Below are 17,889 nucleotides of genomic sequence, written 5' to 3' on the forward strand. Positions count from 1 at the left end.
TAACATGTTATAAGTAACCCAGAACGCTCGGTCATACAAAGAAAGAAGAAAGAAAGAAAGAAATTAATCTCTGTCAAAGAAGGAGTTCAAATATAAACCCGAAGCGATCGTTAATATCAGTAACAACACAGGCTACGTTTCTTTCTTATTAAGAATGTAGGTGATACATTATTAATAACGTTAGGCCTACACTTACTTGTTCATTGTATGCCATTTGGTCATGCCTTATTTAATACGTTTTTAGCATTGCTACTTGTACTTCTTTATTATCACAGTGGCTTGTTTGTTGTTGACACGCTGTGAGGTGAAACAGAAGCCAATGGGTCAGCGTCTCACGCGGTCATGTGTCACTCACGAGCCGATACAGGAAGTGCCTGGCAGCTGCTGGCGAGCGAAACATTTGCGATGAACATACGAGTAACTTAGCGAATAGAAAGTGGATCCGTGTCTTATAGACGCAAATTAATGTGGATGCCGCCGGACTGCGTAAAAAAACGAATGTTACCAGAATGGAAAGAGCAGTCGGATTCATCATCGTGTCGGTCGTTTTCTTTGTATCGCAGGTAAGTTGACGGACGGTGAAAACAGAAACTGAACTGAGTGTGCGTCAGAAACTGACGGGCCTTATTATATCTGGAAGAACCGTCGGAAAACATGTCAGCTACGACTGCTGTTAGTTAAGCTAACCTGGCTGTCTGAATCGTATTCTGAGTGCGTTGTCGACACACGGGGCTTGAATGCGTGTCACAGGCACAGTAACCCCGGGGAGACAAACGGCTCCCGTCGACGAGCTACCGTTAGCTACGAAACGTTTGTCAGTTAGCGTCAGCTCAAGCTGGGGGGGGGGTTACGTTAATGTAACTAGGCAACCGCTCCCCAAACTGACATTTAATGACACCCCGCGCGCTGGCCGTTAAAATCTAATTCCGCTTAACGTTAAGTTATATAGTTTCATTTTAGGGTTCAGCGGAGTGTGGTTTTTGACAACGTCCTCGCCTACGTCATCAACACGGGAAGCGTTTGCATATTCATTTCAAGAACGAGCGACCATAATGTGACAGCTAGTGGTAGATAGGGGCACACTTATTGATCACTGGACAGTGCATGTCTGTGTCACTGCTTTTAGATTGCTGTTGTAAACTATCATGGGGGGTGATTCATAATTAAAAATTGCTTCAAGTCAATCTGATCAAGCGTATATTAGGTTTGTAAGAGAAATGACAGCATTTAAATTACTATACTGTCAGTGTAGGGCAGGGTCTAAATGACTGGGTTGGGGTAAGGTATATTTTCTTCAATATTATATGTATGTGTGGAACTCAAAAGAATAACATGTCTAAGAATAACATTTCTTGCCCGACAGATAAACTGCCAAGAGGCAATCTTGCACATTTCAAATGGAAGTACAAACAAGGAGTACTGTATTGTCCACAATCATTCCTGGACCCCCCTGTCACAAACCCTTGATGCTGCTGTAAGTTGTTCAAACATTTTCAAGCACTATTCTATTCTGAGTTATTAGTATTAGGAAAGGAAAATAACGCTGACTTTTATTGACATATTAAGCACTTTTTTTCTCCATTTGTTATCAATTTGTTTTGTATTTCATGCTTTTGACATCAGAACTAAAATAGATGATGACTGGTTAGTTGCCTAATTGACCAGTGTACAAATTTGAGATGAACTTAAACATGTACAATCTCAAAACTTTACTTATATGGCCTGTTGATGTTCTACTACTCTGATCACTGTGAATCCAGAATTAAACATATGTACAGTTAAGAAGTAATGACGAAGACCTTAGATAAAAATGTATTTGTTGTATGTGCCGTACCACCCACAATTATGCGACTTCTCTTGTGTTTCCAAAAGTTATGATGGGATAAATCTAGGAGATTTTCCACTTATCCTCATCGCTACATTACTCATTGTCTTCACTTTCTCAGCTGCAGTATCCAGTGGTGAATATGACCTTCACTGTGCTGTGTAACACCTCTGGGGTCAGTCCAGAAGCCGTAAAGGGCAAAGCCTTGGTGGTGATGAGGGGGGACTGTGATTTCAGCCAGAAAGCTCTGATTGCTCAGAACCTTGGAGCTACAACTTTGCTCATTGCCAGCAACACGTTATTGGTAGGACATTTACATCAAACTGTATTTTGTCAGTAGACTAATCACATGGGAATGTGATTTGACATCTTCCTAATATTACAGGTGTCTTAATGATCAACTAACTGTTGTGGAGAACTCATAGTCTTTTGTTTTTGTTGTTGTTGATCTGTACAAGATTGTAATACTAGTTGGTGTCCATATGTACAAATGTAAGATGCACATGCAGAAGTGATTCAGAAATAAGGAAGTGACAGTGGTGTGGGTGGGGATTTCCATCTTGTTCACACTTGTTGTTTGACAATATAACATTTAAAGATGACTGACGAAGAGACAATAAATTCTAAACAACTGCATTTATGAAAACCTCTCTCTTACTTCTCGGCTTTTCAGATCACTCCATCAGCCAATGACTCAGAGTACGCAAAGATCCAGATTCCTGTGGCTCTCATGAGGTACAGGGACTATCTTGAAGCACAGCAGGTCAGTCCTTACTTTTTCTGCTGCTTCTGAATTCAGTCTTATTACGGAATTCTTGTCACCCCTCTTTATAAAGGTACATTTGATGAAGAAGGTTCAACTGGAAAAGTTTCTTATTAAATGTTTATTCTTCCTCAGGTGTTTGGAGAAGTGATGCAGGGGAAGCTTTATGCTCCACCTCACTCAAAGATTGATGCGAGCATTGCAGTCATGCTACTGATTGCCATGGTCACAGTCATCTTGGGCGGCTTCTGGAGCGGGGCGGGTGAGAGGTAGGACATTGCAGCTTCACATACAGTGCACTATCTATACATTTTATTTAAATCAAACTAGAGCACATATTAGCAGAAAATATATGTGTGGGAAACGCTGGTTAGAATGCAGTGACAATGTAATTACGTGTCTGTGAATGTATTATTTACTGAAAAGTGAGCATACAGTAGATGCCATTATCAATAAGCAACACATACGTAAGTATTTGGACTGTGACACAATTTAGCTAATGTTGCCTATTTACGCGACTGCAATGGATTTTAAATAAAGCAGTCAATATAAGGTTAAAGTGGAGACTTTCATCTTTATTTCAATGGATTTAACACAAATATAGCATTAACTGTTTAGGAATTACAGCCATTTTTACACACTCCCCCACATTTTCAAAGATTCAGAAGTAATTGGGCAAACTAACATTATAGTGAATATAATGATAATTTATAATACTTGGAGGAAAATCCTTTGCAGTCAATGATAGCCTGAAGTCTTACACCCATAGGCATCAGCAACCACTAAGTGTCCTGCCTTGAGATGCGTTGCCAGGCCTTTACTGCAGCCTTTTTCAGTTGCTGCTTGTTTGTGGGTCTTTCGGCCTTCACTTTTATCTGAAGTAAATGAAAAGCACACTCACCTTAGGTTGAGATCAGGTGAAAATGTGGTTGTAATTCCTATACGGTTAATTCCCTAGTTTTGTTATATACGTTGAATTAAAACTGAAAGTCCAAATACTTGTAGCCTTGACTACTTTTCCAAAGGTCATATTTATTGCAGTGCTATTATATCCAATATAATTTAATGCAATGGTACGGTCCACTCTCTGTGTATGAGTATTGGATGCTGCCTGGTCCTTTTTCCCCCAAACAACCACTCTCACCGCATAAGATAAATACCATTATTATTTTTTTTAATCAAGTGTTTTTCACTTTTTGGCAGAGACCGGTTGAATGGTGATGTTGTAGGGGGGGGGAGGGGGAGAGAGCAAAGCAGACAGCGGAGAGGTTTTCCTGTACTCTCCTCTCAAAGTGGTCCTCTTTGTAGCACTGATGTCTGGGATGCTGGTCCTCATGTACTTCTTCTACAACGTCCTTGGTAAGTGGGAATACTCAGCTCTTAGTGTGTATCAGCAATGTCTACTTATTCCTATTTATTTATTACTTCTTTAGGCGTGTTATATTGTGCCTGCACTATGCATCTTCTATAGTAGGCCTCTACAACTCCAATAATAGTCCAACTGAAACATAGCTTTAAGCTGGTGTGTTTGTACATTTACCCACAGTGTTAATATTTAAAGTGCTTTCCTGTGTCATTTGTAGGCTATCGTATCTTACGATAGCCTGGAATCAACACCAGCCAGTCAGGCAGGTATGCGTGTATGCACAGCTGAGGCGTGTGAGCTATTGATTCAAGTTTTAGAAGCAATGTCCCTTTCAAGATGCTCGTACATATTATGCAGCAGGATTAAGAGATGCATTCATATTAATAATTGACTAAAAGATACAAGGAGATATTGGGTTTGGGTGTCCTTCCCCAAGACAATTTGAAGGGTTTTGACTATGCAATTCTGTTCATGAATTAAACATAATTATAAATAACGCCCAAAAGGCTTACAGATAAAAACCTGCTATAGTTATTTAGTTGATTACACATATACCAGTTTTCCTTTGAACATTTCATTCAGCTGGAAATGTTTGCCCTGTAAAATCATTTTGTGTGAATCAAAAAAAGCTGATTCAGAAAATAGATTTTTTTCAGTCCACAAATTATTTTACAAAAAATATATGAAAATGGTATTGATAAAGTACAGCAGCCTTGTTCTCACCTCCTCTCCTCCATGTGGCTCATCAACTCGTCCTGATGCTATCTACATTGTTTTCTTATGAATACAAAAACTCTGGTCATGCGAGCCTGATATGGAGAGGACAGAAAAGTGACAGAAAAAGTCCCGGTACACCAAAGAGTAAACCGTAGAAGTGCCGGTACTGTTACCGGCCCACTTTAAGCACTGGAAGGAGTGATTATATCTGCAGTGTTGTTATTGTGGTCTGTGTTTCTTCTTCCCTCAGTTTACATCATTATTGCTATATTCTGCCTGGCGTCGGCCTCTGCACTGTTCAGCTGTCTGGATGCAATCATGGAAATAATTGGTTGTGGCACTGGGAGGTATGAGCATCACACTTTAAACACACACACACACACACACACACACACACACACAACTTCTGTTGGGGAAAATATGAAATAGATAATTGTGTGACAGACCAGCAGAAACACAACAATTAATAACATAAAAACAACAATTTTCGCCTATATTGCCTGATGATCAGCCCAGGATAAAAGAATATGTGTACTGCTTTTCCTGGTTTATCCATAATTACAGTTCTAAACAAGCCGGATATTATGGACACTGTGAGACTGATCTCTGTGTGTTGGCACATGTGTCTCTGAATCACATCCTGGCAGACAAGCCTCAACTGCTGAAAGTCTTTATTCATCTTTTATTTATGTGTCTTTTTCTAGCTTCTCCATCCGAAATTACAACTTCTCTGTGAGGTCTCTCATCCTGGCTTCTGTGTGTATTAGCATTGCTGTGGTCTGGGCTGTCTACAGAAATGAAGACAGGTACTGTGAGGGGACACGTGCGCACAAAAACACACAACCATAACACACTCAGACACAGCTGTGCCACCGTCACAGAGGACTGGTGCGGTGGAGCGGCAGGAAATGCTTATTGGTTAAAATGATCTGCGAAACACTTGCATCGCAGCAGCAGTGCTTTTGACATTGCATATCCCAAGTCAGTGTTAGTTTTTAAAGTATCTCACCAGAAAAGTGACTGTAGTGCCATGGTGTAAAAGACATAATGTCTGACGGGTGGAATGCTGTGTGTGAATCAAGATATTAATGAAAACACATTTTCTTGCGAACTTGATGAATCTTATGAGACATTAATGATGTCTTAAGTTTCAGTAAGTATTTTCTTATTACATGGTAATTATCTTAAATAATATCCTCACTCACATTTAATTTAATTATAATGTTGGCACATTATTACAGTTAGTGTCTCATTGTAGCAGTGTTCCTAACATAGTAATAACTTTCAGCCTACCTGTCACAATGTCCTTAGCATGACTTGTTTGTGTTGCTGTGTTGATCTTATTCAGACGGCTACTTCTGAGTGAAAGCCAAAAAACATTTATAGCCAAAGTCTCTTGGTAAACTATCCAAAATATGGCTTCAAAATCAATTTTCCTTAATAATGTTGCTCTTGGCTTTGTGTTGTGATTTTAGCAGAATTTACTTTCGCAGGGTGTTATTTGTAAATGGGTGTAACTCGATGCTGTTCCTTTTTCACGCTGTATCCTTTAGTAGAAGTAAACTGTTCTTGTTAAATGTTAAAACACAAGGTCAAAGATTAGTTTTTGTCCCTCCCAGATGGATCTGGATCTTGCAGGACCTCCTTGGCATTGCTTTCTGCCTCAACTTCATGAAGACCATTTCACTGTCCAACTTCAAGGTACCTCTTCTCTCAGGATCACACTCCCTTCTTTCATCATTATATCTTAATCTCGACTCTGTTAATCATAATTGGTGTTCTCTGATTGATAATTGTTTACATTTTTTATATTTATTGTCTTCTGTCATTATGTATGTCACACATCGTCCCATTGTGCCTTTTATATTGCTGTCTCAACAAGACAGACGTCTGTACATTACCCTCACTGGCTATTAATGCAATGCTGATAAAGCTGTGTTGAAATGTTAAAATATGTTTTTCTCAGTTCTGGAATCAATCTTTGATACATTCTTTCCCCCCATAATGGCATAGATCTGTGTGATTCTGCTGAGCCTCCTGATTGTGTATGACGTCTTCTTCGTTTTCATTACTCCTTACTTCACCAAGGTATGAGTATATGTATTTATTTTGTTGAATTTTCTTAAGGCTGGAGCAGCAGGGTTTTTCACATGCTTAACTGCCACTGATATCAGTATATGAAGCCATTCATCAGTATTTTTCCGATTTATATGTTCACCTATTTGTTGTCCCATATTTCACTTATGCACAAAACGCTTAATTTAAGTGACCACAGACACAACCACACACTGCCACCTATCACCATTGAATAGGAGATGTTTTTAGTGTGATGCCTGGCTGTTTTACAATTGGACCAGTAACATAATATGAATGCTTGGCGTCTCTTCTCTTTCGACAGAATGGAGTTAGCATCATGGTGCAGGTTGCCCTGGGCCCGGATGCATCAGGCGAGAAGGTTAGTCCTCCTGCATTGCGTCGTCCTTAAAGGGGAAATTCACCAAATCAAATTTTCTAAATGATCAGATTCCACATTCTGTCTTCTCATTGTTTTCATGAGTTAACTAGCTCTCCTTCTGCTGATTGCAACAACTATTTGTTATTCACAATAAAGCATAATTAGGAATGGAGGACTAAAAAGCAAATTGTATATTTTTACTGAATACCGTTCGCCGGTGAATTGTGGCATCCCCAATAAAGATCGTGTTTAACTTTTATTAAATTAAATTAATGTACAGCCTATTATTTTTGTACATTAGTTTAAATATCTTGAATTATGACTTTGTATTTGTGGGAAGTCCCCATTTTCTTTTTGACATTTATCCTGACCTAGGATTGTTTTTGCTTGCTACTAACCCAAAATTGTTCACTTTATTGTGAGACTGAATAAAGACCGTTCCATGAATGACTTAAATTGGAGAAGTGAATGTGTGTTCAAGAAGAGCAGTGTGCAGGAGTTGTATCACCTAAGTCCTGGACAACAATCTAAACCCTAAGTTTGGTGGAATTCCCCTTCAACTCTGTTGTGGCTTTATTAACATCCTGGCTGATCTGCACTGCTTGTTGTTTACGCCCTACGAGCCATGATAGACTGATTGACTAACTGTGCGTTGGGGTTGGGTGGGCTCTGTCGTAGACGCAAGGTAACATGGTGCAGGTCCCCGCTGAACCCCAGGCTCCCTCTGAGAAAGTAAGGCTTTATTTGTTAACCACGTCTTCTTTTCTTAATGCTACATCCTGAGGTGGGTGGGAAGGGTTTGGGGTTTATAGATGTGTGGTCTCAAGATGGATTCTCATGAGCAGAACCCACCTTTCAAAAAGGCTTGCCAACTATGCGATTAAAACTATGCTGGGAAAGTTCTGTATTGGCCTTTCTTTTGTTTCATATATTAGTCTTTGTGCACACATGGAATGTCATAAATACAGATTCTCCACTTTTTTATAAATGCATTGATGTACAAATTGCAGTACACAGAACACGCCACCAGAGGTCAGTCTATTCTTGTGGAACATGCAACTGAGCATCAAGCCCCCCCCCCAACCACCACCACCACCAATTGTGGATAATTTCAGTTTAGTCTTCTCTCAACTACAAATACACATGATTGACACATAGACATAGACCCATTCAGCCCATCCAAGCCTAATGTGATCTAATCTAGAATGTTTATTACATTCTTGGCTGTTATCCTCCTTATGAAAATAATGTTCTTGCGAGATATACAAAATGCTTTTACCGTACTTTTTTTCAAATGTGAAGGAAAGACCCACGTATATCAGAATCACATAATTTGCTAAGGTGCTGTGTGTTGAAAAGTCACTTGATTTGTACTTTGAACACAGCAGTTCTGCTCAAGATGAATCGTTTCATGAGCAATGTTTTTGTGTTTTATAGTTCTATAGATTTCAGTTGTTTTATAGAAATGATTCTCTATTTATTTTCCATTTAAAAGCATTGCTTTATGAATATTGTAAGTGTTTTTGCTCCTCAGTTCCCAGGGATTTAATTTAGGAATGTTAAGCCGTTGCTGGATAGCTGAAGCAGTGTTTCTCCCAGGACTTTTCCTGCAGCATAGCTTATGTTCTGAAGCAATATGCACCAAATCGCTGCTTTGAGAAACTAATATTAAGTAGAGAGTCACACTTCTTTATTAACATTTACTAATGTTTTTCTTCTCAGCTGCCAGTGGTCATGCGTGTCCCGCGGTTCTCAGCTTGGGCTCAGAACCTGTGTGGGATGCAGTTTTCCATTCTGGGTTATGGCGATATCATTGTTCCAGGTGAGGTTAAAGTGTCACTGTCAGTGTTTACACTGTCCCCGGTACACAGCAGTGGCTGCTCTCAGTTAAACTAGAGTATATAAACCGATAGAGGAAAAATAAGGACAACTTAATATATGATGTGTAAAGTTCCCACCGGCAGTGTGGCCCAGCTCTCATGTGTTGCTTTCTTTTTGCTTTTAAAAGTACTAAAAAAACAAACATTTTAAAAGCAAAAATACAAACGGCAGCACTGCTTCTGAGCTGAGAAACGATAAATAAAGTGAAGCATTTATGGTGTGACGTGTCGCTCAACCGCTGCATCCTCGTTGGTCCAACAGGTCTCCTGGTGGCCTACTGCAGCAGATTTGATGTTTGGATCAACAGCAGCAAGAAGATCTACTTTGTCTGCTGCTGCATAGGTACATCACAGTTCAACTATAATTGTATTAATCATTTGTTGAATATATATCCATCGTTGATACTGTAAGGATAAGTGTACAGTATATCACCGTCACATTATAGATTATTGTGCATTTGATTTGTTTTATATTCCCTATTTATAATATTAGTTGTGCTGCTCTTTACTGCTCGACTGAACCCCCTTCTTGCTGAACTCCATTTGATTTAATTTGCTTATTCATCAGTCTGGACATATTTGATATATATCAGACGATATTTTGTGTGTGTCTTTTTTAATACTTGTGCATGGCAAGTTTCAGGTTAATTTTGTCTGTCTCCTTCTGTGTTTGTATTTGTCCGTCTCTCATTCCAGCCTATCTGCTGGGAATGATAGTGACATTTGTTGTGATGCTGCTGTCAGGGATGGGTCAGCCCGCACTTCTCTACCTGGTGCCCTTCACCCTGATAACCTCCGCCGTGGTGGCTGCGTGCAGGGGAGAGATGAAGCAGTTCTGGGCAGGAACCACCTATGAGGTGAGAGGACCGGTGAGAGAGAGTTTAAAGTGATTCTATACAGTTTTGGCACAGTGGTGGTACTTCCTGTTGGTACTTCCTGCTAGTAATTCCTGCGTACACAGCAAGGCTTATTGCCAAGACCTATGCTCACTGCTAGTCACAAGGAGGATATTGTTAATATTTACTGATACAGGCGTACAAGCTTTAGTGCCGAGCTGCTTGTGCACAACATAATAAATGGCTGTTCAGCCATTTCCTAGTCTGCTCTCAGGGTTTGCGGCTTCATTGTTGCTGACGTTCTGCAGAGCGAGATTTTTTTTTCTTTCTCTATCTGCTTTAGTAAAAATGTGAATAGAATATTAAAAGCTGCACTTTTTAATGTGAAGTATGTTTTCTTTTTATTACTAATTGCCCCTTTTTAGTAAACACAATAACATCACTACACTGTCATTGCACTTACAGTATTTCAGGCTTGCTCTTCAGACATTCCTGTGAGTCACCACTTGTAGTGTATTGACCGACTCCAGAACCAAATGTAATCGGCAATAAAAAGACGTGTGTGTGTGTGTGTGTGTGTGTGTGTGTGTGTGTGTGTGTGTGTGTGTGTGTGTGTGTGTGTGTGTGTGTGTGTGTGTGTGTGTGTGTGTGTGTGTGTGTGTGTGTGTGTGTGTGTGTGTGTGTGTGTGTGTGTGTGTGTGTGTGTGTGTGTGTGTGTGTGTGTGTGTGTGTGTGTGTGTGTGTGTGTGTGTGTGACACCCATTCATTACTATTGGGTGATGTCTCCCACAATGAGGGAAGGACATGTTATGAATGTTGGATATGTTTGGGAATTGATCCACAATGCCCTGCAGTGGCATTATGTAAAATGTAGGAATTCTCTATATAAATCAGTAGAACCTGTTATATGATGTGTTTTATGATATTTTATAAAAGACTAACATATTAAGCAGTGCATCTTAAAAAATGTAAAGGAGAGAACAATTTAATTTAATTATCTAAATAAGAAAAATAAAGTGTGCCACACTCGAGAGCAAAAAGCAAATAAACATACAGTATATGAACACAAACCTAAATACACACACAACGTTCAAACATGGAATTAAAAACAACCACAAAAAACACAATCACATATGCTGGAGGACAGAAACTTTTTTAATTTGCTTTAAATTAAACTATTGTTGGCATATGAGTATTCCAACCTTTAGTACTATAAATTCCCCTGCTATTATATTTTAGCAGAAACTATATAGGGCAGATAAAATCCACAGTCTTTAAGGACCACAGCAGCTGTTTCTTTATGTTTGAGCTTGTTGACTACAAATGTATGTTTTCCAAACCATACTTTAAGTTTTTGGATTTCACCGCTTCCAGTCAGCCATTGATAACAGCTATTGCGTGTACTGTATGAAAATGAACTTGGTGAGACTTGAAATAATCCTTACACTGGTAATCCATCACAGCTAACTGGTCAAAGTCACAGTTTTCATCTGCAACTAGCATGAACTGAATCAATGGCTCCTTGGAAGTTTTGAAATTGACTTAATATAGCACGTTTTGTAGTTTAACAACAATCCTGCAAAATACTTTGAAATTCTAAACATTTCTCACCCCCGAGGTCCGAGATTTAGTTGAGGTATTCTGAGAGAAGGCTGCATGGATGTGTCGTATGAATATGCTCATCTTTTTATGTGAGCGACAACAAAGGGGCAGGACAGAGATACAATTCTGACCTGGCTTCATCTTCACCAGGTCTTGGACTCGTCAAGGGAGCCTTTGCTGCCAGGTTTGCTGTGCTGCACCCAGACCTCACCCTCCATCTCTCATGCCATTTCATAGTCTTGCTGACTGCAGTGCCATAATCTTTTCTTAGGGGCTTCTTTTGGCCCCCTTTATCTTTTTTCTTTGGACATTTTAACCCCTGATTTCCGGGCTCAATGTGATATTAAAGACACAACAGATGGTATGCCTTTTTAAAATACAAAGAACTCGGAGGACAGTACATTGTTTGCCTTAACTCACCACTAGGTGTCTCTAGTTGATTGGAAATAATCAGAAATGTCTGAAGAGCTTCTCAGCAACACACCTTGTCTTCAAGCCATAGCCCTGGAATACCATTAACTTCAACTCTTTATTTTTGCAGTTTGCTTTTATCATTCTCTTTCTCCACTCATTCGTCTTTTCCAACTAGTGGGAATTCATACTTGCATCACTCCATCCTTATGCAGTTACCTACATGTCCATGTTGCCCTCTGCATGTTGTTGCTTGCAGTTATTGGGATGAGGATATGTTATCGCTGTGGCTTGCTGTATATGTAGACCGTACGGCCCGTCTGGTGTTGTATACGCAGTGCGCATTGCAAATTAAACTTCCTAAAATCTCTTCGTCTGTCAATTGTATTTGGTGAACCAAAAATATATTAATTCTTCCTTTTCTCTTTTTTTTTTTTAGAGGGAAGAACTGACTGCTCCGTAGAAGGATGCTGACTTAGTGTTGAGAATGGACCTTACTGCTGGATGCTTTATTTTTACTTTTTAATATTTACATTTGCAAAGCAAGGGAATTCATTTTATTGATCAACAGATTCTTGAAGCAGTAAGGGTTAATTTGTCTGCTGCAACTGGCTAGAAGGTTAATAACTATTGTGTTGGCTTGTTTAGTGCCTGGAAGGTTTGTTAGGTTCACATAATGACTTTGCCTTGGTGATGATGGCTTACAACAAAATGAGGAAGCACTTTATAATATTCAGCTTGACAGTCGTTTCATCAGGGCTGGGGTAGGTTTTAAATTACTTGTAGCCACATTGATACATTTTTGATAACTGTTTCTGTGTAACCTGTTTGTATGATGTGATTTATTTCATCGCCTTATATTAAAGTAAACTTGTATTTAATGTTGTATGTGTATTTGGTTCCTTGTTGAAACTTCCACATGGATACTTTGGGACACATAAGCTGTAATTAAGTGTACAAACTGAGTTTATTAAACTTCTTATGGGGCCATTTATGTTCTGTGAGGTAGCCAGGGGACAGACAGTGCTGTGCATCAATCAATAGGCTCTTTAAATTACATAATTTAAATTAATTCTGCAACAAAGAAGGTTGCCACACTGGATAAAACTGTTGGTACAATGCTATTTCTGAAAGAGTTAAGAATTAACACTGTAGCCTAAGGAGCCTAATGAAAACGTTTTTTAAAATATTTTATATAAAAATGTTGAATGTAAAATGGCCAACCAGGCTTCTGAAGTCTTTGATGTATCCAGTCCTTATTAGTGTTTATAATGCACATATTGTTTGTGTTTTTGAATCTTTTGCCACTTAATCATATTTTAGTAAAATAAAAACAAATCGTACAGTATTGTTATTTCATTTTTTAAATCATCAATCAAATGCATGTTATTCTTTTATAGCAATGAGGAAAGAGACTAAACTGACAGCTATGACATTCTAGGAAATGTCTTTATTCCAATCACTAACTAATATCTCCTTGTGACATGACTCATTCGTGACTGATATCATGTTAATGGTTAATTTGTGAAGGCTTCATCAGTTAGAAGCCATTCATAACGAGTTTAAAAATAAGGGTAACAAATAAGTATAGGTGCTTGTCCGGTTGTTATCTGCTTGTATAACGCATGCTAGGTAAACATTAATACATGTTAATGGCTTCTCATTTCCAATCAGGTCTTAAAGTCTGCAGTTATATTTGCCAATAAATCGTTAATAAAGAAGATGTACAATGTTTAAGTCTGCAAATGTAAAAGCTGTTATATATTACTTGGATTTCGGTCTAGGTGTATGCAAATATTTCATAGTCGGGGTGGTCTTGCTGATTAATTAAAGAGTTGTACAAATAAATAAAGTGGATGAGGATTAACACCACCCACAACGTTGTTCTTCTAAATTACTTCTGACTAAAACATTGGCGTTACTAGGCTATGTGATTAATAAAGCTATTAGTAATAGAAGTATTACAAATATTTGAAAGGTTACTTTATAATAAAGAGGAACTGTGCGGCTGTGTCGCCATATTATCAGTCAGACAGGCTTTTAAACAAGTGAGACAGGACGAGGGAAGTTAAAACAATGTGTTCTTTTTTTGTTTGCTGGCTGTTAGTCATTATCAGGAACTAAAACAAAGCGCACATGTGGCCGCTGGCTCCGCCTCGGGCACGTGACAGTGTGCTGGCTGAGTCAGCCGGGTCGTCATGCAGCGTCAGTCTGGAGTCGCACAATTATGAAAAAGCAACCTTCCGTTGGAGCTGCAGCCGAAGCGGATCTCACCAACGTCCACTGGGCTTTCCTTCCAAGGCTAACCGAGAGCACCGCCGATAGATGGATAAAAGCCACGACGCAGCTCTTCCTGAGTCTCAACGGTGAAGAGAATGGTACGTGATCCGATCTTAGTGGCCGACTAAACCTTTTATAGTGTTATCAAATTGGCGCTTGAGTCCCGTCGTGACTGATCGGCGATTTTGAGTGGCAGGTCTCCCCCCCACCCCCCACCCCCCACCCCCACCTCCCCCTCATGCATGCTGCCTGTCAGCCACCCAGCCGTCAGCCGAGCCTACTGTCCGACCATACCACTAAAACACCGAGACTTCCACGTAGTGAAGGAAGGGAACAAGGTGACACGCTGTCTAGCAGGAATACACCCCGAAATCACACCCGTAACGCTCGCGAGCTGAATAAGCTAGCTCGCGAGCTAAATGCTAGGTACTTAACCGAAGCTAACTAACCTAGCTCAGGTAGCCGACGTTAGCAACGGGTTATTTTACCGTTAAACGACGGAGAAAACCGGACAGTAGGGTGAACTTCAGAGCAGCTGGCACTGGTTTTAAGCCACATTTCTACCAGATGTCGGACAAGACACGCTGTCACTGCCAGTAACAAGTCGATGCCGCCGTGAGCGGCTGCCACGTCCGTTTCGACTGAAAGTTTAGTGGCGTTTTAAATAGTGCTTTCATCTCCTCAATCCTTTTGTGAGACCTCTGGACGCGCACCGGTGACTTGTTAGCGGTCTGGTGAGAGGTAAATGGTGTAGGCCCGCTACAGACGTTGTCTCAACGTGTCTCAATGTGTTTGTTTGGTGCAACTTTTCCTCTTCCGGCCTCCTCCTCTCCATCATTAGTTCCTGTATAGTCTTCTCTGGTCGAACAGAGGACCTCAGTGTGACTAGAAAGAGAAGATGACATGTAGACAACGTTGTGAGTCATTATTATTGTTATTACAGTGTGACAACAAGGCAATAATGACAAAAATCAACTATCCTAATATAACCAGTACTTGGATATTACCAATGTGATGGGAGTTTAGATTAGGAGAGAGCGGCGTGGATCAATCCTTTTATCGTGTTGTGTCGTTTGAGATAATGATATTTATTATGTTGTCATATGGTACACCTTCTAGATAATCAATTGTGGATCAGACCTGACAAATAACAGTTATTCATCAAATTGATCAATCCATCAATCCTGCTCATTAATTTGCACCATTGCCCACAATGGTCTCGAACACCCCCGAGATAGTATAAAGTGGGTCTCTGACAAGGGGCACATTTCTATCATATCACCCAACTTTATTTTAGATGTTGTTATTTAAAAGACGGCCTCACAGCGTAAAAAAAGAAATACCATTTATAATGTGGATGTGATGGCCAAGCAGCTGCACACATTTGTCGCTCATTTAACTCAAATTGAACAGTCGGATACATTCGGCAGATGGTATCATTTAGCCTTACTATGTTGTGGCATGTAACATGAACATATTAAAAGATGATCTCTAATTTCGTAATGCGGTATAGATTTATAGCCTATATCTTTTCTGAGCTGAGCAGCCATTGCTTTTTGTTGCCTCAGTGCAAAACTGTCTTATTTCCCACAGTGCTGAACCGAGTTGGTCACATGCCCCAGCTTACATGATTGAAACTTCTGTGTTGCTGCTCTGAGCGGTTGGAAAGCAGTCTAATGAACTAATGCTGATTCATCAATCCTGGTCTGGTTCATCAGATCAGCCAGCTTGATTTAATCTATATCAACAAATGGTAATAGAGATTTATTACTGCAAGTCACAGTCTCTCTTACGTAAAAGTGGATGGTTGAACTGGTCATTAGCTTGGGGTTTAGCACCCTGTGAGTTGGTAGAAAATGGTCTTGCATCACTTTGTTGTGCTCCAGACTAGTGTGTGTGTGTGTGTGTGTGTGTGTGTGTGTGTGTGTGTGTGTGTGTGTGTGTGTGTGTCAGCCTGTTAGCCTGTTTCAGCCTGTAGAGTGACTGTGACATGCCTCTGAGCTCTGTTATCTCACGCTCTAATCCGTTTGCCACACATACGTATACATACATACACACGCTCACACACACACACAGAACTTTTGTTGGGGAAAATATGAGACTGATAAAGTTTTCAAGTGGCTCTGGATTGTTTTTTTAAAAAAAATGGTCACAGTATCAGTTTGTTGATTTTATGAATGGAGTGCTCCCCTGTAGATCTTATCCAGCTGATCCCCCCCCACTGCTTCCCCTCACTCTGTAGAGCTGTAGCTCCTGGTCAGGCATGCAGCTGACTTGCATGTGCTTTGTACTACCCCAAAATACTGGAGGGAATAGCAACTTAATATATCTTATGCTGCAGTTTATTATTATTTAATGTACACAAAGAGGTTTGGTATCTTATTTCGTTCACTCTTATATAAGTCCCTCTCTGTTATTTAAGCAAAGAGGTATAGAAGCAGTAACTTGGAGCTGCCGCTATCGCCTATACTGACACCTGGGTTTTCATAGGCTCACATAACCACTAGCTCCAGATGTTAAATGGAATAGCCATCGCATGCTTTACATTATTAGGTTATACAGCTGCTTTGAGCTAAGACTCAGGGTGGCATGCCAGCATGGTATCAGCTCATACTGTATAGTCTTTCAGAGCTATGCCTACGGGGCACAATGGTGAGAGCTGGTCACATTTTGGCCTCATGACTGTGAGCTGACTTTCAGTCTTTATTGCAGCCACTACACTTTGATACCAATTTTCTTATCCGGTTGTTATAATAAACTTTTTCGCCTCCATTTTACATTCCTTTGAAGGATTAGATGTCAAAACAACTGAGATGTGGCAATAATTGCAGATTGATTTGAACAGTAAGGCCGACCTCTGTTTAACATGTCACACTTTTATTTATATATATATATATATATATATATATATATATATATATACACTCATTCATTTTTGTTGCATGAAGTTGTTCCATTGAAACACAGCATATTTACAACACTATTTAAATGGCTTTGAAAGTAAATGTTAAAACAACTGCCACGTTATCAATGTGACTGTTCATTATTCAGAGACGTGAATTGTGACTTCCAGTTTGTTTAGGTAACGTTGACATGAGACCTGGTCCGGCACAAGAAACACTTGACAAATTACGTGTGATTTAGCTTGGTCCTTCCCTAAAGACTGATACCAGCATTTGTGTTGGTATACTCTGCTTTTCTGTAGATTGTATGGGCTACAACAAACTATTTACTATCTACCAATTACGTTCTCGATTTAAATGTTTGATCTATACCAGAAAATAATGAAATACTTCCATCTCAATTTACTTAAACCTAAGATGATTTTCTTGATCTTCAATTGACTTGTTTTGTCCAACCAACATATTAAATTTACTGTCTTGTGAAACTGAGAAACCAGCAAATATTCTCATAAAAAAAAAAAACTAATAACCAATTTTGTGGCTTTAATAATTACTGAAATTATTAATTGATTATGAAAATGATTGTAGATACATTTTCTTTATATCATCTAATTGAATAAGCTACTAATCCAAAATATATAATGTCTGTGTGTATATCTAGACTTTTAGTACCTCTGGGGGTTGTGCCGAACTGCAGTTTGCCTGTGATGTGACTTAATGCGAAGAGAAACAGCGGTGAGGAATTAAGGTTATGGCTTGGAAAACTCATGACAGGAGTTCACTGTACCGTGGAGGTTGCCCTAGTTCTGTGTCCATGCTTATAACTATAGCCATATACCAGTGGTTCAATT

The 17,889-nt window shown here is 39.5% G+C and overlaps 2 protein-coding genes across 4 annotated transcripts in view; both read left to right on the plus strand.

Moving 5' to 3' along the window:
• The first annotated feature begins 338 nt into the window (after positions 1-338).
• Positions 339-12,736, plus strand: zgc:123258 (uncharacterized protein LOC641502 homolog). The gene is given in 18 exon segments (XM_034560392.1): positions 339-563; positions 1,364-1,474; positions 1,947-2,129; positions 2,499-2,588; positions 2,724-2,857; positions 3,792-3,806; positions 3,808-3,947; positions 4,922-5,018; positions 5,376-5,477; positions 6,291-6,372; positions 6,685-6,759; positions 7,070-7,126; positions 7,805-7,858; positions 8,849-8,948; positions 9,269-9,349; positions 9,703-9,863; positions 11,595-11,628; positions 12,295-12,736. Coding segments are annotated over 18 exon segments (1,605 nt in total). The 5' UTR covers positions 339-509; the 3' UTR covers positions 12,330-12,736.
• Positions 12,737-14,021: 1,285 nt separating this feature from the next.
• trpm7 (transient receptor potential cation channel, subfamily M, member 7) overlaps positions 14,022-17,889 on the plus strand; it is a 33,575-nt gene continuing 29,707 nt past the window's right edge. Inside the window, exon 1 of one of the 3 annotated variants that reach the window (XM_034558485.1) lies at positions 14,022-14,233. In XM_034558485.1, the coding sequence (XP_034414376.1) occupies positions 14,231-14,233 (3 nt within the window). In that variant the 5' untranslated portion in view covers positions 14,022-14,230. The remainder of the gene's footprint in view (positions 14,234-17,889) is intronic. The other 2 variants (XM_034558468.1, XM_034558477.1) reach the window with 2 other exon arrangements.

This window comes from Cyclopterus lumpus, chromosome 3 (genome assembly GCF_009769545.1).
Source record: "Cyclopterus lumpus isolate fCycLum1 chromosome 3, fCycLum1.pri, whole genome shotgun sequence".
In the NCBI taxonomy this organism is placed as follows: Eukaryota; Metazoa; Chordata; class Actinopteri; order Perciformes; family Cyclopteridae; genus Cyclopterus; species Cyclopterus lumpus.